General features: G+C 38.9%; 3 protein-coding genes across 3 annotated transcripts; 1 reads left to right on the forward strand and 2 right to left on the reverse strand.

Annotated features, from left to right (window-relative positions):
* Positions 1-386: 386 nt before the first annotated feature.
* Positions 387-1,604, reverse strand: LOC119693226. Its single transcript, XM_038116068.2, has 3 exons — positions 1,413-1,604; positions 885-1,102; positions 387-522 (listed from the first exon to the last, which is right to left on the reverse strand). Exons 1-3 carry the CDS (start codon positions 1,511-1,513, stop codon positions 434-436), a joined length of 408 nt encoding a protein of 135 aa, XP_037971996.2. The 5' UTR covers positions 1,514-1,604; the 3' UTR covers positions 387-433.
* Positions 1,605-4,811: 3,207 nt separating this feature from the next.
* On the reverse strand, positions 4,812-14,274 carry LOC105394734 (acyl-coenzyme A thioesterase 13). The gene is made up of 3 exons (XM_038116007.2): positions 14,150-14,274; positions 5,913-6,097; positions 4,812-5,158 (listed from the first exon to the last, which is right to left on the reverse strand). Exons 1-3 carry the CDS (start codon positions 14,246-14,248, stop codon positions 4,951-4,953), a joined length of 492 nt encoding a protein of 163 aa, XP_037971935.2. The 5' UTR covers positions 14,249-14,274; the 3' UTR covers positions 4,812-4,950.
* Positions 14,275-14,555: 281 nt separating this feature from the next.
* Positions 14,556-23,661, forward strand: LOC105394739 (TP53-binding protein 1). The gene is made up of 11 exons (XM_048628575.1): positions 14,556-14,861; positions 15,694-15,827; positions 16,115-16,172; positions 16,281-18,435; positions 18,710-18,857; positions 19,838-19,928; positions 20,423-20,584; positions 21,255-21,448; positions 21,938-22,074; positions 22,369-22,585; positions 22,991-23,661. Exons 1-11 carry the CDS (start codon positions 14,807-14,809, stop codon positions 23,321-23,323), a joined length of 3,684 nt encoding a protein of 1,227 aa, XP_048484532.1. The 5' UTR covers positions 14,556-14,806; the 3' UTR covers positions 23,324-23,661.
* The last annotated feature ends 721 nt before the right edge of the window (positions 23,662-24,382 follow it).

Consider the following 24,382-nt stretch of genomic DNA (forward strand, 5'->3'; position numbering starts at 1 on the left):
CGTTTGCCTGTTCGTGGTCTCCACTCGAGAACTCGTCTATCATAACGGTTATCGGTTCTTCGCAAATATGACCAGCTCACTGCCACTTCACCACCAACTTGCATCGTAACTATTGAGTAAAACGAATACCAATACCACTTTAGTGACACCCTGTTCAACATAAACATATTATTTTTATGCTTGGTGCTATTCATCTCCCTCTTCAGCCTATATCAACTTAGCTACTGCAGGGTATATATAGGCCTCCTCCATATTTCGCAAAGTTTCACGGTCCTATGCCACACTTATCCAGTTGGAGCTATTAGTCCCTATTATTTTTAAACCAGTTTTGTACAACAGATAATGGCAAAATCAAATAAAACGCATCGTCTATTTCAAAATAGAAAGGCAGGTTTAATTGTCCAGAGAGACTATTAAGTGGTATTAGAGATAATTAAAATATTTTATAACGCTTTGTGCTGACCACTAATGTATCCCCGCGCCGCTTTGACCGCGGAATAGTTGTGGTCTGCGTCGATACCGCTGCGAATTAGAAATTAATTACTGAAACGCTACGGCGCAACTGATAAATTCACAAATTGGACACTTTTATACAGGGTGTTGCGAAGGTCGTATGCTAAGCTGAAAGGTGTAAGAGAGTCAATCCTAACAACTTTAGTTCTACTTACTAGGTACTTTTCTTAAGAGAGTCAATCCTAACAACTTTGGTTCTACTTACTACTTTTCTTAAAGTCAAGTGACCATCAAAGTTTCTGTGACAAAGAATTTAGAAAATACCGAATTTCCAAAAGTGGTGTGGTATAACGCTTTTGCAACATCCTGTATAGTTAGCTTCTCCTGTAAATAATACAATAAGTGAATAAAAAAACGTATTAAGTACATACCATCGGTTTCCATTATAGGAATAAAGTTTTTGTTCTTCTTAAACTTCTTGAGTTTACGCTGGTTTCTTCTGTGGAATTTCGCCAGTTTATCCGAGCCAAGTGTAACAGCTAAATCAAAAATATTCAGTCGGTCTTGCAATTTTTTGTTGGACAAAATTATGTTTTTCCACAGATTACTGATTAGTGTTACTTTGCGGAGTGAATATGAGTCCAAATACCTAGAAAGTACTTAAATTTATTATTTTTTCTCCACAGTTTTTAAATAATTATTCAAGATTTTGGAGAACACAGATTATAATTAATGTTCGCCCACAGAATTGCACACCACATGGTGTTGTATTCTTTGCTTTAAACTGAGTAAATTTTCTATTTAATTAATTTTACTAAAGCAGTTCTCGCACCACAATTCAGCGAGCAGGCATCACACGTCAGTATAAAAGCACTCGCAAATTTTTCCTCGCGGCAAGTAAAAAATGTAATCAGATTAGTTAAAAATATGTGTCTCCCTTCATGAAATGGCAAACTTACGAGAAAATTCTCCAAGAAAGTTCCAGTGGAAGTGCAGATATGACGTCTTGCTTTCTCGTTGCCCGGAATATTTCACCAAAAACAAAAATGGAGTCGGACATTATGTAAAATGCAGTTCGTTATTTACGATGTGAGGGTAGACAAAAAAATATGAGATTTTGTGAGTTTGTGGTATACTTTTAACAAAGAAAACATTATTGTCAGGGACCTAACAGGGATCATTCTATGTAATTCAGCTTGAAATTTATCCTGTTATTTTACCGATCAATTGACTATTATCCTACGAGTGGGTAGGTACCTATTAAAAAGGAACAGACATTTTTAAGTATTATTTATTGGTGACTGTTTGTGTGTTCATAAATTTAAATAAGATAAATTTAAAGAGTCCAATGGATTTGAATTCCACCATATGCGATAACTATAACTACTACACAGATAAATTTATATCATATTTCTTTATGACATAGGTAAGTATTATCATGTTATGGGCGAGATTGTGTTTTATATAGGTACTTAAGTGAATCTATACCTACATAATGGTTACTACTTAATTAATCATTTATGTTTATCTTATTTAATTAAGTACTTACGTACAATTAAATAGCGAAGTAACTATGTAATTCTAAATACTTATGTATGTACCTAATTACAGTTCATTAGCAATAATAATTTAGAACAAACTTGACAGTTAATCAAATTCACACAAAAAATTACCGAAAGTAAAAACTTAGTTGTCAAGTACAAGTAACTACCTACATGATTATATTATACTTATACCATTTTCCAGAACCAATGATATGGGTGACACTTTAAAATTTTCCATTTAACGCATGAATACTATTGCAAAATCTGTAATTTTATTGACAACGACCACAGATAATATATATTTCTTGAGTACACACTTTGGTAAAATGGAACGTACTAGAGATGGGACACATCAAAGTCGACGTTCTGAAATCGATAAAATATTAGAATTTTTTACATTGTATTATAGTAAGTAGGTATATAGTATTTCTTACTTACTTTCTTATCAACAGCTTTAAAACAAACTATGATGTTTTTAACCCTAGAGTAGTCGCGCCTTTTTTTGTGACACGAGTGCTCGCGTGGCGGCATTTTGCCGCCCATATTAAAGTGTATTTTTTGGATAATTAATAATTACGAAAACTTATAAATGCTTATAATTTGAATAAAATGTAACATATGGTATTAGAAAAAGTAATATTTATAAATTTTATATATTAATTGTTCATTATATGTGCTATCGTTCATGCTTTGGGAAAATTTCTGAACTTTTAGGAACATATTTGTCTTAAGCCACACAAAATCAACAAATCTCAAAATTATAACGAAATTTAGTTGTTATCGCAATCTACAGCATTTATTTCAGCAACACAGTCCTGAAACATGAACACACAAAGTTCGTTGCACAGTAACTTTCTTCATGTATTGCACCCTTTTTTGACCTGATATTTTTCTTATATGGAGATAGTTATACGCATGTATTCTCTCTTCTTTAGGGTGTTTTTTGTTGCTCAGGCGGTACAAAACGGGAGATTTGTACCACAAGACCAAGAAAAAACACTTATGTATTGTCCATATGTAAGTTTTTTTTGTTATATGTGGTGTATTCATAGGCAGAGCTATTTATTTCAGGTAAATTCGTCGTAATATTAACTCGTTAGTAAACAACTATTTTTTAATCATAAATCCAATGTAAACTGAAATATATGCATACCTTACATGATATTTAGTTTAATATTACCTAAATATAGTGAAAAACTTAAAATATTTCAATAATAATAAAAAAATATAACTTAATTTTTAGTGACGCGAGTGCTCGCGCAGTGAGCATTTTGCCGCCCCGTGCGACACACTCACTTTAATTCTCTTGTCCTGCCGTAACCTGTGCACTGAATGTCTCCAAATTAACGTAACACGTAGGAGAGGAACGCGAGGGCAGCTACATAGACGCTTGACCTTGACGAGTGCATAGTTCACGAAATAATAGACATTTATTGCGGAGGGCGGCAAAATGCTCATAGCGCGAGCACTCTAGGGTTAATCAGAGTTTATATCTCTCTCATGCTGCCTCTCAGAATAATAACAATTTTAATATATTTTATTAATAATCTACCTTCATGTAGTTCATCGATATCCTTCGTATAATTTGAGTAAAGTTTAATTTATGGTTTTATTATCCTATTGTTGTTGGATAATTTCGGTCTGTTTTTTGTCATTTTGTTTGTTATTTTGGTCAAAATGCCAAGAAAGGCTATTTTAAACTCGGAATGTCGTGAGTTTGTAATTCATTTGAGTTTGGTTGATAGAACAAAAAGAATTATATTACAGGACTGTGACTATTTGGCTCGGATAGATTGTTTGCAAGATGAACTGATCATCAATGTCGGTGTTTAATCTGACACATACAAATTGACCCGTACAAGTATCGATAGGTACAAGTCGATAGAATTTTACTCTCGGACATCTCTAAAACTGCCAAACTCAAAACGTCATGAAAACGTCCCCCATATCATTGGTTCTGGAAAATGGTATAGGCCCTGTTTCACAATTTCTAGTTAGTGCCTACCTGTAAGAATAAAAGACATGCTGTCACTCTCTGTTATTATTTTTTTTACAGTGACAGCATCTGTTTTATCTCACAGGTAGCCACAAAACAGACATTGTGAAACAGGGCCTTACTCTTATTGCTTAAACTATCAAACATGTTCGTAAAAATGGTAGGTGTAGACAATTTTCATTACATTTTGGAATAAGTATTTCATTATTCCCTGCCTATTTTCCGAATTATTGATTGTCTGAAAAACACCTAAACCTGACCTAACTACCGAATGCAAAAGAGGATTAGGTTAATACCTACCTTCATAACCATAACTTTTAATAAGTTTTTCGTGTACTTAAAGGTATTTTCGGCAAAATTATGTAGGTAGTTATATTAATTTACTTAATATACCTATTAATAATTTAATTCATTTACATGTTTGTACACAGGTTCTAGGTGCCTATTCAAACATGCTAACAATCCCTTAACCCTTTTACATTTAAGTCGATATTTCATTAATAAAAACATTATATAAACCACTTTTGCAACACTGTGTGAGTGCTGCAACTACCACCTGCAACAGATGATGTGACCAATGATGAATTCAGAATTATAATAATAGATGTTTATGACAATTAGTAGTAATTCTCATAAACACCCTTCAACAGCCTTCCAGGAACATTGTCGTGCCCTTAAAAGCTACACTCACGGGCAATGAAACAGTTCCAGTGAGAAAAGCACCAAATTACTCCTAAACAGAAAAAGATAGCTAAATGACGCCTTCTGCAACATTGAAGTACATTTAACAGAGCATCAGGATATAACCAACTAAAAACGTTTATATTTTGTTCAAATTTTAAATTAAATCTTTGAAAAAATAAGGGTCGTTCGGTGTCGAAAGTGAGAGTGGAACTTTTTCATTGCCCGTGAGTGTATAAGTAGCTACCACCAGACCACCAGACCCGATCTACCACACTAGTTCTCATAAACATCGAACCCTAATATATCCTTAGCTCCTGTCTGGAACTTATCACCTCCTTGCAGGAACATCGTGGTGCCTTTAGCCACGACCGCCCCGGATCTTTCGTTGACCAGAGTGGTTTCCATGCTGAGCGTCCTGCCCATGGTCAGAGGGACAGTTGAGACTATTAACTGGTCCCCTTTGAATGCTGCGTTGAGGTAGCTGCAAAGAGTTTTATTTTATTAGTCATTAATTTGACTCATTACCTAGTAGGTTATACGTATAAGTAGGTATAATTATGGTCTACTTGCACAGGTGTCTACTTGACTGAAAATCTGATTTATGAAGAGATCAGATTATGTGCTATTAACAGACGTATGTATATCACTAGGCACTAGGATAAAGGTTACGTACAGTTATATGCACCATATATCATAGGATGTTGTGACTTATTTTCCTAAAGGCCTAAGGGGCCCCTTTCCTAAGGGCCTACGGGGCGCAAGAGGTGTATGCCAAGACGTGACAAAAATTGCTCTCTAAGCAGCGCGTTGTGAGTGACTGCGACTACGACTACGCTTCTTGAGCCCGGTGCTAGGCCTTCTAGATCATGTATACTGTATAGTGAAGTCAAGTGTTACAGTGTGTACAATTCCATAATGTAAATAAATACAAATAGGTACTTATACACTCACGGGCAATAAAAAGGTTCCACTGAGAAAAGCACAAAATTACTTCTAAACGGAAAAGGCTAGCTTAATGCCGTCTTGTGCAACATTGAAATACATTTAATAGAGCATCAGGATATTACCAACTAAAATCGGTAATATTTTGTTCTAATTTTAAATTCAATCTTTGAAAAAATAGGGGTTGTTTGTTGTCGGAATTTTGTGAGTGGAACTTTTTCATTGCCCGGCAGTGTAATATAAGTGGGTACATTATAAAGGGTATGTACAGGTAATCGTATAATTATACTCACACAACATTCATGTTGGTAGTCCAGGCTATCTTCCCCTGGGCATGGCTCATCTGTCCAAACATGGACAGCACGTCCACCACCGTGGACACGTACCCCCCATGGAGGGTGTCCAGTGGGTTGCACATTGACGAGTCTACTGTGAACGAAGCGCGGAGTTGACCCTCATTGGCTGACAGGATTTTCACCTGTAAGGTTTAGGGTAAGACAGGTCAAAGTCGGTTGAAAAAGCTATACTTACCCCCTTATTCATAGAAAAGTTACAGAACGCTACGACGCTGACGGCCGAATGGCGTAGTGGTTAGTGACCCTGACTACTGAGCCGATGGTCCCGGGTTCGATTCCCGGCTATTTGTTCTCGGGTCTTGGATGTGCCCGTAAAATGGCAATAGGCCCGCCCCCTATTACATTGGGACTAACATAACACTCTGGCGAAAAGTGGGTGCAGCAATGCACCTCTGCCTACCCCGCAAGGGAGTACATTAGTACAAGGCGTGAGTGCGTGTTTTTTTTTTGAAGTTACATACATGTAGGAATGTAACATTATTGTTTAATAATATTTGATAGTGCAGAGTGTATGATAGGAACTATTGTCTATGAAAGTGAGTATTATCTATGAAAGGAAGTATTGTCTATGAAAGGAACGAAGAATGAGTGAGTGAAAGGATTAAGAAAAGATGGAGGATTAGAAAAGGTTGTTGTGCTCGAAGATAAAATTGTTTTTTAAAGGATGTGATACTGGAATAAACGTGATTCAGTGAAATACTTTTGGTTTTCATTTCCACCGCCTGGTCCCACAATTTTGGGGGCTCGTCCGGGATCGAGCGTGGAAATGCAAAAAAAACGACGCGTGATGATGATGAGCACACAGGACGACGACGGCCATTAAAGACGGAAATCAAAAACCTACGACGAAATAAAATAAAAGTTGAAAAAGTGATTGGTCACTAAATATAAGAAGAATATAAGAAGAAGAAGACGGAAAATGACGACGACAACAAAAAACGACGCAAGCAGCAACGCGATGCTTGGTAGCATGGCGTCAAACGACGGATTCAGCGGAATCACCAAATTTAATGGCGAAGACAAGACGTATTCCTCGGCGAAGTGGGCCGCCGACATAGAGGATAATGCCGAGATATTCGGTTGGACTGCCCAGCAGAAGCTCATTGTCGCTCGACGGTCGCTTGTTGGTACGGCTGAGTTGTGGCTGAGGACGGAGAAGACGTTTAAAACATTCGATGAACTAAGTGCTGCCTTACAAAAGGAATTTCCCGATGCATTGAACAGCAAGGAAATGCACGAGCTGATGGCTACGAGGAAGAAGAAGAAAGATGAGACGTACTACCAGTATATGCTAACTATGAAGGAGTTGGGCAAAAGAGCCAAGTTTGCCGACTACGTCGCGATTCAATATATCGTTGACGGCATTACTGACTATGAGAATAACAAGGCTATCTTATACGGTGTCACTACCTATTCTGTTCTAAAGGAGAAGTTGGCCATTTACGAGAAGATGAAATCCAAGACGGTAAAGAAGACTGAAGTCGAAAGTAAAACGCAAAATGTGTTTTCATCTTCACGCGAGAAGAAAGAGACGGCGAGACCCGATGGTCGCAGTTGCTACAACTGCGGAGACAAGAATCATCTCGCAAATCGGTGTCCCAATGGCGTGAAATGTTTTCGTTGTAACAATTTCGGCCATATTGGAACGGAATGCCGATCTTCTACTACGACGAGGCATCAACAACAACAGGGCGGGAGCCGCGGAAGCGGAAACGGCGCCTCCGGTCAGCGGACGATGTGCGTATCGGTCATTCCAGAAGATGGCGCTGCCGCTGCAGTGAACGGTGAACGGGAACGACGCGGAACGAACGAAGTGAACGAAGCCGAAGGAACGGGATCGTGTAACTGTCAGTGTCAAAGTCAAAGTGTCATGCGAGTAAATGTAAACACAAACAGTGCGGTCAGTGAATCTCTGTGTAATTCGAATAAATCAGTGAAATTAGTCAAAATAAGTGATGTAGACGTTGAGGCCTTGATAGACTCGGGCAGCGATGTCAACCTGATGTCGTCGGAGCTGTTGTCCCGGCTTAACAAAGCTGGACATGACGAGGACAATGAGGACAAGGTGGTGCTCACTGGACTGGGTGCATCTAGGGTATGTTCCGTGGGAAAGTTCCATACTACGATCAAAGTTGATGGTAAATATTTTGATACTGTATTCTATATTGTTCCATGCGGTGTTATGCCATACGAAGTCATATTGGGTCAACCATTTCTGTTAAATACAACTGTGTTGTTAGACAAGGGTACAGTTAAGCTCATGGCACAAACTGAAGGTGGTCAGTACATGTTGTGTTTACCTATTGAGGCTGATGAACCTTTATGTAGTAATCCAGAGGTACAGGAACTTGTTGCTAGTTACAAGCCCATGTTTACTAAAGAGGCTCCAATAAAGTTGAAGATTATTTTAAAAGATGAAGTGCCTGTAGCTCAGCGTCCACGAAGGTTAGCTATCAAAGAGGAAGAAGTTGTTAGGCGTCAGGTGGAAGAGTGGTTAGCTAAGGAGATAATAAGACCTAGTTATTCTGAGTATGCAAGTCCATTAGTATTGGTTACAAAGAAAGATGGTAGTATTAGGGTTTGCGTAGACTATAGGAAAATTAACCAAAAGATGATTAAAGATGAATACCCATTGCCGGTTATAGATGATCACATAGACAAGCTGAGTAATTCTAGGGTATTTAGTACTTTAGACTTGAAAAACGGATTTTTTCATCTGCCAGTAGAAGAAGAGTCAGTTAAATACACGGCGTTTGTGACAAGCAGCCCTGAAGGACAGTACGAGTTCCTCCGAGCTCCTTTTGGACTTTCTATATGTCCTAAATACTTCAGCCGATTTATTAACATCATTTTCAGAGAGCAGATTGCTAGTGGAATAGTGCTAATATTCATCGACGATGTTATAATTCTGGCAGAGAATGAAGAAGAAGCTATTGAAAGACTAAAGATAGTATTGAAAGTGTCGTCTGAGTACGGACTTGAAATTAATTGGAAGAAGACACAGTTATTACAAAGAAAAGTTGAATATTTAGGCCATGTCATTGAAGATGGTACAGTGAAGCCTTCACCAAGCAAAACAGAAGCAGTCAGATGTTTCCCAGAGCCAAAGACAGTAAAGCAGGTTCATAGTTTTGTGGGTCTTACCTCATACTTCAGGAAGTACATTGAGAATTATGCAGTGATAGCGAGGCCTCTCACAGACTTACTTAAGAAGGAGAAAGAATTCTACTTTGGTGAAGAGGAAAGACATGCTTTTGAAGTATTGAAGACTAAACTATGTAGTGAACCGGTACTGAAGATATATGAAGTTGGTCTTGACACGGAGATGCACACAGATGCCTCAAAATATGGATATGCAGCCATTTTGATGCAGAAGGAGAAAGATGGGAAGTTACATCCAGTACACTACATGAGTAGAAAGACTAGCGAGACGGAACAAAGAAACTATACAAGTTATGAACTCGAAGCTCTAGCAGTTGTCGAAGGAGTGAGAAAATTTAGGAAGTATTTGTTTGGAATACACTTCAAGATAGTCACTGATTGTGCAGCATTTCAGAAGACGCTTTATAAGAAAGAAGTATCAGCCAAGGTGGCAAGATGGGTTTTATTTCTACAAGATTTTGATTATGAAGTGGAACACCGAGCTGGAGCTAAGATGTCTCATGTGGATTCATTAAGCAGAAACCCTCACTGTTATCTGATACATTCAGAATTACTTGCACGGATATGTAAAGCACAAAAGGAAGACAGCCACTTAAGTGTGTTAAGAGAAGTACTGAATGAGAAGACAGAATACAAGGATTTCTACATAGAAAATGACTTGATATACAAAGGTGTAGAGAAAAAGTTGGTAATACCTGACATCATGGAGACCGAAATCATAAAGAGAGCACATGAAATTGGACATTTTGGAAAAAAGAAGACCATGGACATAATAGATAAAGACTACTACATAAAAGACCTAGCCAAGAAGATAGATAGAGTGATTTTAGGATGTGTACCATGCATATTAGCAAGCAAGAAGGAAGGGAAACAAGAAGGATTTCTCAGTCCAATAGACAAAGGAGAGCTGCCACTAGAGACGTTACATATTGATCATCTTGGACCATTGGATGCAACCAAGAAAATGTACAACTATATCTTAACAGTAGTAGATGCATTCACGAAGTTTGTTTGGATTTACCCTACTAAGACGTTGACTGCAAAGGAAACTGTAGAGAAGCTGAGGCTACATCAGAAGGACTATGGTAATCCAACGAGGTATATTACTGATAAGGGAGCTGCCTTTACTGGACAAGAATTTAAAGATTACTGCCAAGAAGAAGGGATTCAACATCATGCTGTAACAACTGGTATACCAAGAGGAAACGGCCAAGTAGAACGCATCCACAGGATTATCATATCTGTTTTGACCAAGATGTGCATTGAAGAACCTACTCATTGGTATAAACATGTTAGTAAGGTGCAAAGAGTGATAAATGGCACTTATCAAAGGTCGATTAACACATCACCATTTAACTTGCTTACCGGTACAAAGCTGAAGCAGAAAGAAGATATAAAGCTCATAGAATTATTAGATGAAGAATGCAGACAACATTTCATGGAAAGGAGAGACAATGTAAGACAAGCAGCTAAAGTACAGATATTGAAGGTTCAAGAAGAGAACAGAAGAACTTATAATAGGAAAAGGAAAGAAGCTCAGGACTATGTAGTTGGGGATATTGTAGCCATACAGAGAACTCAATTCGGTAATACTTTGAAGCTTAAACCAAAATTTCTCGGACCTTATCAAGTAGTCAAGAAAGTAGGTAAAGGTAGGTACCATGTAGAGAAAGTTGATCTTAATACTGAAGGACCTAGGAAAACCTCAACGGGTGTAGACTACATGAAAATGTGGCCATGATTTTAATTTCATAACAGTTTGGTTGAAAGAGGTTTACCCAATATGATTTGGTATAGGTATTAGCTGTTATTTAAATTTCTATTGTGCTTAAATTTAAAATAAGATAATAACATTAAAGTTTAACTGTATTTTTATGTGTTGAGTAAGAGTAGTTAACATCTTAAAATATGTAAGATTGTTTCAATAATAATAACTTTATTTTCAGAAAAATAAAGTTACAGCTGTTATTTTGTTAGGTAGGGATATAAAATGTTTATATTGGTATTTAAATGTTGTGTTTAATATCATAATAAGCTTGTATTTACTGAAGTCTAAGTAAGGGTGTGCTATGTTATGTGTAATAAGTAGCTATGTAGTTTAACAAGGTAAATACTATTGATTTAACTTAAAGATTTTTTTTTGCAGTGTTATTCTGTAACTACTTACTATCATTTTATGGTAAAGAATGTTTTTTTTTGTGTTAGATGTTAAGAAGTTCATACTTTTGTTGAAGTACTTGTTGTGTTTTAAGGGTGATGTTTATTCCCTAGCTGATGTTAACATTAACATAACTTTCTTATTTAAGAGTAAGGTGTTTATTTTAAATGTTTGTGTAATTTAGGTAGAGGTCTATTCTGAAACTGTACTTAAATTTGTTTTTTTGTGTGAATGATTAGAGTCACTTAAGGAAAGTTATACTTAACTGTTAGATTAATATTTTTTGTTGTTGAAAAATTGTAAAGTTATTTAATTGTTGTTTGTTATTGAAGTTAAAGTTGTGTTAGATTGTTTAGAGTAGCCTGAGGTCAGACTACTATACAGGATGGCCGAGTTGTAGGAATGTAACATTATTGTTTAATAATATTTGATAGTGCAGAGTGTATGATAGGAACTATTGTCTATGAAAGTGAGTATTATCTATGAAAGGAAGTATTGTCTATGAAAGGAACGAAGAATGAGTGAGTGAAAGGATTAAGAAAAGATGGAGGATTAGAAAAGGTTGTTGTGCTCGAAGATAAAATTGTTTTTTAAAGGATGTGATACTGGAATAAACGTGATTCAGTGAAATACTTTTGGTTTTCATTTCCACCGCCTGGTCCCACATACATTTCATACATTTTCTATAAATAAGGGGGATAGAATATGGAGCTTATTAAACTTTTTAACATAGTACAGTTAGCAAAAGAGATATGTATGCCACCCTTTGCGCAAACAGCTTGATTGTCAACTGAGATAATTATGAAAGATGTCTGCATGTGTATTGCAAGGGTTCTACCTTTTTTGGCCTAAGATTTATTTGCCTAATCTCGTATTGCATAGTAACGTTTGGTCAAAATCTCGTTTCGCCGAAAATCGTATGGCATAAATCTCTTATAGTAAAAAGTTATTTCGCATAATCTTGTTTAGCCTAATAATAATATAGCCAAATCTTGAATAGCCTAATAATGCTATGGCATAGGTTATAATTTATAAAGTAATAATATTCGATTGGCTTTAACTTTGATGGAGGCGTCTCCCTACAGAGCGCAAACAGGTGCCTTGTATTGTGGCCGCTAAGTGGGAAACGCTCCGCTCCGCTTCGCTGCACTCCGCTTTGCTTTTGACGAAAATGTGCACCTAACACGCTCATCCTCGCTTTGCTCGTCGTCGCACCTATCTTTAGGTTTCGATCCCATGGGGTTTAATGGCGTTTGTAATAATTATAATGGTCATTCACTTTCGATATTTTGATCATTTAATATCGTGATTTTCGGGATGTAGGAGAAAAATACCACAATTTGTACATTTAAAACATACTTAATATAGTATTTGTAAAGATAATATTAGGAGAAACAAGATTATACCAATACGAACAATTAGAGCAAACGAGACTTAGGTGTTTCAAGTTTGTGCCAAAAGAGTTTTAGACCAAACGAGTCTTATGCCACATAAGACTTGGCAAAGTGATGATTCTACCAAAAAAGTTTAGACCTTACGAGTTATGCGAAACGATTTTAGGACAATAAAGATTAGACCAGATGAGGGGAACCCTATTGCAAGTGGTATCTCTAACTTCCTGTTACCTTCCTTGATGTCATGTTTTTAAACTGATACAAATGGTACCTACCTACATAGTTCTACTATCGGAATGGAATCAAGTTATTATTTAATGCTTTACGTAAGTGAGCCCGATATCGTCTCTCAACAACTTCCTCTGTCGATTAAAATATCGTTAGGTAAGTGCACGTAGTAAAAGTTTGTGATTTTCGATCGATTAAATATACATTTTGTTATGAAGAAATCACATTTAGGAAATTAGGGTATTTTTCTGTGGGTAAGTATTGTAGGTATTAAAGACATTAAATTTCACCTAATTAGGTAAGTAACTAAGTTCATAATATTCTCTACTAGGAAAGTAATTTTGCTTATGTTGTGGACTGATTATATGGATTCACAGTTCTGTTGCATTAACCTATGCTTCCATTATTACCTACTATACTTAGAATAGAATAGAATAGATGCACAGTACAGTCGCTTCCATGTCTGGTGGGGTTATGCAATCTGCCAATGTCCATTCCACTTTCTACTTAGATGGCAATTTGGAGATGTATGTATGCTTCTTCTTCTTCTTAGCCTGTTGGTGACTAACAATAGGGCTGACATAGGGTTGCTCCACGCTATGATTAGCCAGCCAGAATAGGGGGCCCGGGCGTATAGGTAATACGTATACAGTTGATTGAAACGTCGTCACTCGGGGGGAAGGCTCCTTTAGTGTAAACCCAGTATTGATAGGTATCTACTTAGAGTAAGAGCCCACCTACCCACACATAAGAAGTAAAGGTAAGCGTCCACTTTTCTGCATCGTACCTACGCAACAGACGCATCACATTCAGTATTTTGTGTATAGAAATTCACACAAGCGCGTCCACTTCTTCAGAATTGCCGACGCCGCGCCGCCGCCGTTTCTTCATACATTTTATGGAAATCCGTTTGGTCGTACGTACGAGCAAGTACAAGCAAGTAGGAAATATTTTCACTTACTTACAAAAAATACGTACTATAAGCATAGAAAACGCGGCACTGTAAGTTTAGTCCGAATTACTATACTTATGTAAAGTTTAACGAAATTTTCATAGGCTTTTAGGGCAACAATTTTATTATTCCTTATTAAGTAATTTAATTTCTGATAAGAATGGTAAGTAATGTAGCTAACACGTATTCTTACGGTTCCTTCTTTATTTAGGGCTAGAAATTGTCTCCCATCTTTTACCCGTTGCAAAGTTAGCGTTGTTAGAGTTTGTTGTTTTCTTACCTTATTGAATACTGTGCTGGTATCCCATTGGTTTGGTCTTGACTTAGTGTAGATTTCTATTGCTTTTATCAAGCGTAATCCACGGGAACTCGAAGCCATTTCAATAAAATCAATCGGTGCACCAACACAAACTACCAAAAATTAAAGAGTGTTTAACAAAATATCCACCTATGAAAAAATCGCGTGCGCAACGCGCTCTTTTTTTATCACAGAATGAAACAAATACACAGGCAGAGCACAGCGGGCAGAGAAAATCGTTACAGTAGTTAGTATTGTACATGCATTATGTTCCTTGAACGCACGAAACTTTTGGGTTACTTGATTCTCATATTATTATTCTGAGGTAAAGTCAAACACAGAACAAAATGATGATAAGACGGCTTTGACTAAAAACTGGCAACACCGGCAAAATCAACAAGCGGCGGCGGCGGGCGGCTATTTTTTTGTCGCATGAATTTTCATAATCATTCTGTGAATTTGATCTTTTTATTATATCCAACGTAATTTTCAATTATTGAAGCAGTGTTTCACGTGACCAGTATTTTTTTTTACTTTTTGTAACTGGAAATTATGTTTAGTTTTCGTTTGTAGAAGTGACAGATGTTTCGTTCGTAAACGCGGCAATAAAAGCTTCCCGAACCTAAATAGCACCAAGAAATGGAAGAAACCAATGCAATTCTATCTGAAAATGACTCAGTTCACGTTATATCAGGTAAGATCACCTACGTAGAAGTTAAAAATATTGTATCCCTACAAAAGCATAATCGTACACGATTTTGACAATCCAATTGTAAAACCCGGCAGAATTAAATTCTCACTGTAACGCCGAATTTCTTGCTGGAATTCTTGATTTAACTTATTATTTAGAGGTAAATTGTAAATAAATTATAGATATTGCGAAAAAAACCTGTATGTTTATGATTTTGGAGCATTTTCTACGATTTGCTCAGTTCTCCTTATGTGTACAAACTATACCTACTCACATTAGCCGTGTTATACCTGCTTCAAACATCAATAAACTCTCCCAACCACTATAGCTACGCTACCTATTATAACTATACCTATCTCAATGTATTTGAAAGAAAATATTACATTACTTTACTATCTTTACCATAAACATTTATTGATTTTTCGACAAAAAATTCTACATAATATCCCAGTTGTTAATTCTTATTGTGATTGAGGTTATATTAAAAATGGAAAATGCTCACATATTTTGCTGATTTTACAACATAATCTATTGATTGGTTGGTAACCTACGATCAAGAAGGTATGCTGTATAATTCTGCTTTTAGATACTGAGCTAAGCGACTGGTATTGTGCATTGGCTATTCACTTGTTGCTTTTCCAATGTTTTGTCCATACTAACATTATAAATGCGAAGGTTTACAGTGTCCTTTCATATCTAACACAGCTGCTAAAGACTAGTATGTTGTGATATTTTGATTTTGAAATGTATTTATTTCTTTTTACTTTAGATTAAATTTTTAATGTACATAATTATCTAAATACTTAATGCAGCTGTGTACATATGTTTTTCACAGATTCTTCAGTGCCAACGGATGACAGCAACAAGGTGCCATCAAAGACATACTCCAACGGGAACTCCTCCAACCTCTTCCCGGATAGTCCTGTGTATGAACCCGAAGACAGCCAAATTGTTGACATGAAGAGTGATGTAAGTGTAGTTTTTACCTTACACATTGAGATATATTATGATGTACTGACATACTAAAGAGAACAACATCACTACACTCTTAGTTCAAACAGAAGTTTAATGTAACTCACACAAATTCATAGAAAAATCTGTCAGTTTAAAGGAAGCTTGTGGGATGCCCATAGTTTCTTTTACACCGCCATAGCCCATAGCAGCTATAGTATGTTATTGCATTATATCTCAATGCCTTTACATACTTATTATTGTGGATTAAGGTGAGATTAAACCAAAACATTATTATTTTTCAGAACACAATTTCTCTCATTGATGACGACAAGAACTCTGAAAATATGAAGAACAAAAATGGTATGTAACCATTTTTACAAACATACCTAGATGTATAAAATTTTATTATTATGGTTTAGAAACAAGCCACAATAAAATTTTTAAAAACTCTCAATTTCTGTATTTCAGATGATAGCACACAACAAGGAAAGAGGAAACTCAGCAACGGTTCTGGTGATAACAGTGCCAAGATTCCGAAGCTGGACAGCGAAGACTTCAAAATATTGTCAGAACCTCTTGATGAGGAAGTTTCCAAAATCAACAAGTCAGCCATGTCAAAACTACAAGATGACGTAGCCGGGCCCTCAACATCCCGTGTCCGCACACCATCTCGAACTGGACGGACTCCTAAGAAAGTGTCTAAAAGGAGTAACAGCTCTGAAGTTTCATCACCTCGGACTCCTAAAACAAAGTCCAGGCCGGCTAGTGCTGACATTGTCAAACAAAGGAAAACACCGAAGAAGGTGCAATTGGAACCGTTCAATGATAAAATGTCAGAGGAGTTTCACATTATTAGCTCGGACAGCTCCACATCTCGCCCCAGTGTGGAGTTTGTGAAAGAAATACCACCACCCAAGGATGCCTCCTGTGACCCAATAGCAGAGGAGTCTGCCAGTGATCTCAATGACTCTCAGAACTTCCATTTAGTACTTTCACCATCTCCTGAGGAGGATAGTGAAGAGAAGCCAAAGTACAAATCAAATAGTGACCCAAATGTGGTAAAGGATAGAGAAGAGGTCCTTGACCCAGGGAAGATCAGTCAAACCAGGAGTGAGGGCTACAACTATTCAGACCTGAGCTCCAATCTCTCTCAGCCAATCAAATCCAAAGATTACGGTAAAGATAAAGCCACAGATCAAGAGAGTACTGACAGTATGTGCTCCACCATCATTGACAGCCCTGACACTATCCCGACTGTCACTTCTAAGTTGATCTCAAAACTTTCCAATGGTAACTCCTCAACACCTACAGAACAAGCTTTGGAAAACACCAAACATACGGCTGTGGGCGATGGAGAAACTCCCGATATGCTCACAATCAACGGCAAGAAAGGAAAGAGAGCACATGAGTCTTTCAAGATGAGCAACACCAATACACCCTCAACCATCTCGCCCCTGCAAAATGGACACTCACTACCTATAAATACACCTCACATTCCCACATTCGACATGCATGTTAGCCACAATGAAGACGGCGAATTCATGTCCTTGTATATTGTTAGAACTGACAATGATATGGGCATGGACATGTATAAAGAATACCAAAGGTTCTCGAAAAGATTCACTATAGACCCCTACATGGGTGATATATCTAGCAGCAACTCTCCAAACAGTGTCACCAGCACTGGAATGATATCTCTGCCGAACAGGATCTCTTACGTGTCCACTACAAGCTCAACTTCTAACGCCAGCAGTCGGACAAGCGATGGGGCTTTCGTTGTGCCGCAACCACCCAGAAAATCAGTATCGCATCCATCCTCAACCACCGTCAAAGGATGCGAAGCCTTAATGAAGAAGATACAAGAGGTATTTGCCCACGTCCGAGAGTCGTCCATTGATGAGGGAAATCGTTCTACCAGCGACGAGAAAGTGTCTGTTGGCATCCAGGCGTCACCTTCAAGCGAGGCCACTCTGAGCAACGGCAATGCCAGTCCAGGGGAAGTTAGCAAATGCGACAAAGCAACCCCTAAGAGCTCTCTCAAGAAGACGCGAGTTAGAGGCCGTCGACCCCTAGCCGGTAAAGCGAAGCGCGCCATCCTGCCCACACAAGCCGAAGAGCCAGAATACATGCAAGGAATCAACTCGCCAGAAATGGTTCCGAGTACCTCCGAAAACGGGAAGACCTCACCAAAGCCGAGCAAAGATGACAAGCCATTATCGACTTTGGTTGCAACTCCTAAGTCAGTTAACAAGTTGAAGCAAAAACGAAGCCGGCCAACGTCTCCTAGACCGGCTACTCCGGTTGAGAAGGCTGTTGTGAAGCCAGAATACCCAGGATACCCGCCTGGGACAGTGGTTCTAGCGCGATGGGTGGACAGTTGCTACTATTCCGGTAAAGTGATGGAGATAACTGAGCCTAACAAGTACTTGATCAAATTCGATGATGGGCAGTCCAAAGCTTTGTTAGATGAGTTCATAATCTTTGGTAACAAGAAGTCTTTGCCGTTGCAAGGGCAGTCGGTGTATGCCATGATAGATGAGGAGCAGAACTATGAGCCAGGGTTGGTTTTGGAGGTGGAAGAGAATGGCAGTGGCACTGTGACGTATCGGTGCACTACTGATGGGTGAGTTGTAGTCGTTTAATGATACTTTTACATATAAATGACCCTGTTAAAAAATGACATAGAGTATCTCCAATCCCAGAAGTTTAAAAGTAAATGACACAGTAAACGGTGTTCGCTCAACAAGAGTGTCTTGCTAAAATCATCATAAGTCTATCATTTATTGCATAAATGTGTGTGTTACAGTTAAAGGTGTTTTTTTTTTTTATTTGTTTCAGTTCTTTTTGATTATACATAGGGGCATTACTCAAACTATTACTCGTTTCTATCCCCACAGTGACACAACAGTAAGCGTGACAGCGAGCGAGCTGTATCTCTCCGAAGACCAGGCCAAATGCTACCGAGCCACTGCGCGGCCGCCGCCCCCGCCCACTACACCGCGCCGCCCGCGCCTCAGGGAACTAGACCTGGATAATATTATACAGGTGAGGACTTGAGAGGAATGTTGAGGACACTAGGGGAAGGTTGAATACAGAGCGTGCTATACCTGTCTGTGGATCGGGACTGATGATGAACCATTTTAACAACAACTGTCAGAAACGTCCAGTAAATTGGTGAACCATAGAAAGTCACACTGTAATAGTATATAAAGTAATATTAGCTCGACCTGGATAATATTATACAGGTGAGGACACATGAGGATTATAGAGTACGGATGAGGAATTTCGAGAAAGCGTGTGGAAGGTTGAAGGATGTTATACTGGTCTTAGGGCCAGACGAAGTGCTAATGGAGCTCCCTTAGAAAGCTCGATCTGGACAATATTATACAGGTGAGGATGATAGAGTAATGCTATGGACTCTGAGGTTAGAGTGTTCTATATCTCTCCGAGGAGCAAGCCAAGTGCTACCGAGCCACGGCGCGGCCGCCGCCCCCTCCCACTACACCGCGCCGCCCGCTCCTCCGGGAGCTAGACCTGGATAATATTATACAGGTGAGGACGCGTGAGGAAGCGTGTGGACAGAAGGTGCTATACTTGTCTGAGGATTGGGTTAGGCGAAGTAGATATTATGAAGGTGCAATGTAGGTATTAGTGCAATCAGGTGCAATATTATTTAGGTGAGGACACGTGGTTGAAGACAACTGATGAAGGTTGAGGACACCTGAGGAAGATTGTGGACAAAGCGAAATGTCTCGCATTTTTGACTGACGATAACAATGGACAAATAACAACTCCTAATATACAACAACAATTTATCAGACAAAAATGGCTCCAGCGTTTTTCAAGCGACCATAATCATATTATACATAATCACGCCTATAATCTCATACGGAGTCATCCTTGCTACACTAACGTTTCACCAGTTACTACTACTTGAGTTGTCTATCTTGACTGTAACTTCACATATTGAATGCCTGCTAATGATGATGAACCAATTTTAATTAAACATCTGTTTCGCACTCCAGGGTCCCCGGAGCGCCCGGTCGCGCGACAAGGGCAGCTCCAGCGCGAGGAAACGAGTCGCCTCACCGAAGAGTCCTAAAGCTTCTACCTCAGGTATGTATTGTTTTACTAGGCGTTGTAAAAATAGAACAATCTAGAATCCGAAGTGATTGTGATGCTATGGAAGAGAGTTTTAGACTGTTTCAGCTTAAGTTGCTATTTTGGATGTATATTTCATATCAAGTCTTAATTATAATCTGTTATTAGAATCTAGCAAAAATTAAATAAAATGCTTATAATTCCTAAAAACTTCCGATAACTGTCCAAGCGTTCTTACTTTGTATAGTGCCTGCGGTTGGATCCATTAAGTTAACAGTCCACAAAAATGGCTTTCAATTACGTCCTTTCGTCGCATCACTGAATAGATAGACCCCGTAGCCAGTAAGAGTAGCAACTAAGCACAACTCACCTGACTCGCTCAAAAAATTATTGAAATACTTTAGTATCCTGAATAGCTTGCTGGCAATAATAACTTGCATCCTTATTTCTTACTTTGTATATAATATACAATATTATCAACTAATCCACCCAAACCCCATCCTCACCAGGCCTAAAATCCAAGACCACGCCCGTCTCCCGCAAACGTGTAGCCAGCGAGAGCAGTTCCATCAGCGAGAGCAGCAACTCGGCCCCCCCCGCGCGACTAGAGGAGGTGGCGGGAGTCGAGCCCGAGATGCACAAGACGCCACGGAAGATTGATGGTGTTAAAGGTAAGAAAGAAAGAAAGAAATGAAAGAAAAACAGCTTTATTCGGTATAATACAAGCTTGTCGAAAGTCAACAAAAACTACTGCCCATTTGGAAAGATAAACCCTTTATGAGTTAGTGTGTAATCCATAAGTGTCGTTTAATCACGTCGGGGTCACCAGTTTGTGTCCTACACTACAATGCAGTGAGTGAGAGCAGCAACTCGGCCCCGCCCGCGCGACTAGAGGAGGTGGCGGGCGTCGAGCCCGAGATGCACAAGACTCCACGGAAGATAGATGGAGTCAAAGGTTATTTAATCTAGATTACTCTAGATGATTACCTAACATTTGGAAACGTTTGAGACTTAATTGTGGTGTCTTAATTACGTTTGCTACCATTTTTGTGCGTAAATAAGCCACTTCTTCTGTAATCCCTCACAAATTGTGGTCCTACGAGCCGGATCAAGATACAGAGAGATGATTATGTAGATATTAGCGTCTCGCTATATGTATACTACCCAATAAAATTTACGGAGTCAAGGGTAAGAAAGAATGACGCTAGAAGAGAATGCAACTTTTGAAATTCCCGACCCTTATGTCATCATTAGCATCGACCACTGCTTGACAAATGCCTCGCCAATCAGCACTTACGCTATCTAAAATATATCTCACGAAACCATTATCTTTACTTCCAGCGGGCCCACTGCAACTCAAAGGCGCGGCGAAACAGAACATCGGCAAGAAGAACTCCAAACTGACAAAGTTCGAGAACGACGAAGCCACAGTCTCAGTACTGGGCCCGGCGCCGCCCGCTGACAGCGAGATCTTCGCCGGCATGCACTTCCTGCTCACGTGCACTGAGGCGCCGAGGCACACTGACGCTGAGAAGGTATAGTTATGTGTAAACTGAAACAATGTTAATACAGCGCATAGAAAACTTTACTTACCTACGTCCCGGGCGGTAAACTAGAGACAATAGATTTTAATTTTGTCTGATTTCTCAGGATGGGAAATTATGCGCGTATTTAGGTATTTACGATTGTGATTGGTGAATCCGTGCTATCATCGCTTTAAATTTGACTGACGCTGCAATGTCTAGTGAAAAGATTAGCCAGTCGACTTAGTACATCTGACTGAAGCTGCAATGTCTAGTGAAAATATTTGATTGTAGACTTCCTAATGCGACAGCACTGACTGCCTATTGGTCACCAGATGACCGGGTTCTGTTATCCACTCACGTCCCGATGACCCATTCGTAAACCAGACGCCATAGATTTTAATTGTCTCTGGTTTCCTGTTAATACTTTCTCGGAGAGGCTCCTTTCATCCGCCTTACAACCCTTATATTCTAACACATACCCCCCGCTATTCCCCACAGGAGAGCCGTCACTACTCGTCTGAAGACGACAGTTCAATGGCCGGCACCGATACCGAAGAGCTGGTGTTCACGGACATCCCCTTCCACAAGGAGCGCCTGCGCGAGCAGCTGCAGGCCGGCGGCGGCGTCGTGCACAGGTACTTTATATTTGGTCGAATTACGACCACAGTCGACGTTTGATAATTGGTCGACTTTCGACTAGCTGTCGACTTTCGACCACATGTGGGTGGGTGACGTATGACCATTGGTCGACTTTCATCCAGCTCTCGACTGTAGATGGTTTCTGAAGTCAGATGTGTGAAAAAGTATATATGAGAGGTACCCCTGTTCCTTTCGTAAAACCTTTATTTACCCTCACAATATTTCAACAGTGTTCATATACCCCGCTAAATATTACTATACAATAACTTGACAACTTTCTCCCATTCCAGCCACTTTGACGACGTACCAAAGAACAAATATTCCGTCTGCAAGCTGATAGCACCTCGGCCCTGCCTCACTGCCAAGTACATACAGTGTCTGGCGGCAGACATAAGGGCGGTTCTACACACGTGGGTCATAGCTTCCTGTACTGATGGGCTGAAGGACTTTGACTCTTATACGCTGCCTGCTGGGTGGTCGCTTTTCACTAACAAGTTTGTTAATTGGGTGAGTGGTTTGTTAATCTTATTATCATGATTGCAGAGTAATTGACCATTGTTCTTAAGAGTGCATCAATACTCCATCCTCGACATTTTTCATCCTTTCATTGTCGGACCCTCATTAATTTGCCAAGTCTTGTTGGCCTGTCGCCAGTCGCCACTGAAGAACTCTCAACATCTAACCTAAGGGTAATCGTTTCTGACATAGATATGTCCGATTGGCTGGCAATTTAGCTTGCAGATTTTAAGTGCTATGTCGGTATCTTTACTAATCTGATGAATTAAGTACTCACTCAACAACACGATATAAACTTGAGTTGACAATTAACCTATCACACTTCACAGAGGCCTCGAGTATCAGTATTTGTATGTATCAGTATCAAATCAAATTCTTCCATTACTATTTCCACAGGCGCCGACCTCGGGCAAACGCAGCACATCATTCTTCAAAGACAAGCTGATCCTTCTCTGCAGCGACCAGGAGTCCTTCGTCAAGTTCTGGGACCGCGTGTGCACCCTCGCCGGAGCCAACACCAGAATCATCACCGAAGAAGACATGAACATGGGCTCACCTATAGCCCTGGTCACCGACTGTGACTGCCCTCACGTGGTCCAGAATAAAGCCAACCAAGATAACATCCCTCTAGTGTCCACCACCTGGGTTGTGCAGTGCCTGATCGAAACCAGGGTCATCCCCCCCACCTCCCACGACAAGTTTTCGTTCATGTATACGGAACCCGAATGATATGACTTCAAAAAAGTGCTCATAATACGTGAATTTTGACACTAAAGTGACAGGTTCGCGTGGCGGGGCGCTTTTTGTGATCCGGTTTAAAGTGATGGGTTAGTGCGGTGTGGACGCGAAGTTTTCGATGTGTTTTTCAGGTTTCAAGTGTTGTCTCCTCTTGGCTGTTCTCTTTTCGACGGTTCTACGGACTTTCTAAATGTTAGAATGATATGAAATTGCTGTTGTATTGTAGTAGGAAAAACGTTTTCTGGAAATTTTAATTAAATGGAATATTGTGAGATATAAATTATGTATAAGGGATTGTTAGGAGTCTGTCCCGGTTAACGAAAAAGTTAGGAAAAGATGCATGTTGATTGATAGTAGGAGGGATTGTTATACACCTTGTGAGTGAGTTGGACGTAAGATGTGCTAGGCATGTTTGAATTATTGACTAGAATAATGTTGAAAGTGTGTGTTTTCATGGAATTATACTAAATGGTCTCATAGTAATTAATAACTGACTTAGTCGCTAAGTTATCATATTTGTGGTTGCTTTTATTCGCTTCATGTGATATTTTAAAGTAATTTTGCACTTTTGTTTACAATATGAAACAGTATTGTTATATTTTTTTAAGAAAACGCGATTTTATTTCCATTTAGACTTATATTATTTGAGATCTAAGGTATATTATGTAATAACTCTGCTGCTAAAATAAGTTGTAAATATCTTTCTAAATTCAAAGTGTTGACTATTCCTAAGTTCTTAGGTTTATATGAGAGTGTTTCATATAAGTACATAAATATATACAATCTTTGAAGTTGTTATACTTGACTGTGCTGTCTCATATACAATGTATCTTGTTTAGAGGATTTTATAAAATCGTTTAAGTCATCTTGTAGGTGTAATTATGAATGCTGAATGGAGGGAATATATAATATGACGACCTGAGCTCTTGCAAGGGACCTCTAGATGAAAGAATAGTGTGTGAGTAGATATATGCAAAGATAAGTCATTCATGATAGTCCTAACTCTATACTTATTTGTAAAACTAAAGGATGTTGTGGTGACAAAGCTCC

The sequence above is a fragment of the Plutella xylostella genome, chromosome 21, assembly GCF_932276165.1.
Source record: "Plutella xylostella chromosome 21, ilPluXylo3.1, whole genome shotgun sequence".
NCBI lineage: Eukaryota > Metazoa > Arthropoda > Insecta > Lepidoptera > Plutellidae > Plutella > Plutella xylostella.

Bases quoted from the DNA above. Each gene is read 5' to 3' on its own strand.
- LOC119693226 (XM_038116068.2), bottom strand. From the start codon at position 1,513: ATGTCCGACTCCATTTTTGTTTTTGGTGAAATATTCCGGGCAACGAGA. The intron at 1,103-1,412 runs GTAAGTTTGCCA...AGTACTTTCTAG, and splicing joins CTTTCTTGGAGAATTTTCTC to GTATTTGGACTCATATTCAC. The intron at 523-884 runs GTATGTACTTAA...TCTAATTCGCAG, and splicing joins TCCTATAATGGAAACCGATG to CGGTATCGACGCAGACCACA.
- LOC105394739 (XM_048628575.1), top strand. From the start codon at position 14,807: ATGGAAGAAACCAATGCAATTCTATCTGAAAATGACTCAGTTCACGTT. The intron at 14,862-15,693 runs GTAAGATCACCT...TGTTTTTCACAG, and splicing joins CTCAGTTCACGTTATATCAG to ATTCTTCAGTGCCAACGGAT. The intron at 18,858-19,837 runs GTGAGGACTTGA...TTCGCACTCCAG, and splicing joins ACCTGGATAATATTATACAG to GGTCCCCGGAGCGCCCGGTC.
- LOC105394734 (XM_038116007.2), bottom strand. From the start codon at position 14,248: ATGGCTTCGAGTTCCCGTGGATTACGCTTGATAAAAGCAATAGAAATC. The intron at 6,098-14,149 runs GTAAGAAAACAA...TAAACCTTACAG, and splicing joins CCAGCACAGTATTCAATAAG to GTGAAAATCCTGTCAGCCAA. The intron at 5,159-5,912 runs GTGAGTATAATT...AACTCTTTGCAG, and splicing joins ACTACCAACATGAATGTTGT to CTACCTCAACGCAGCATTCA.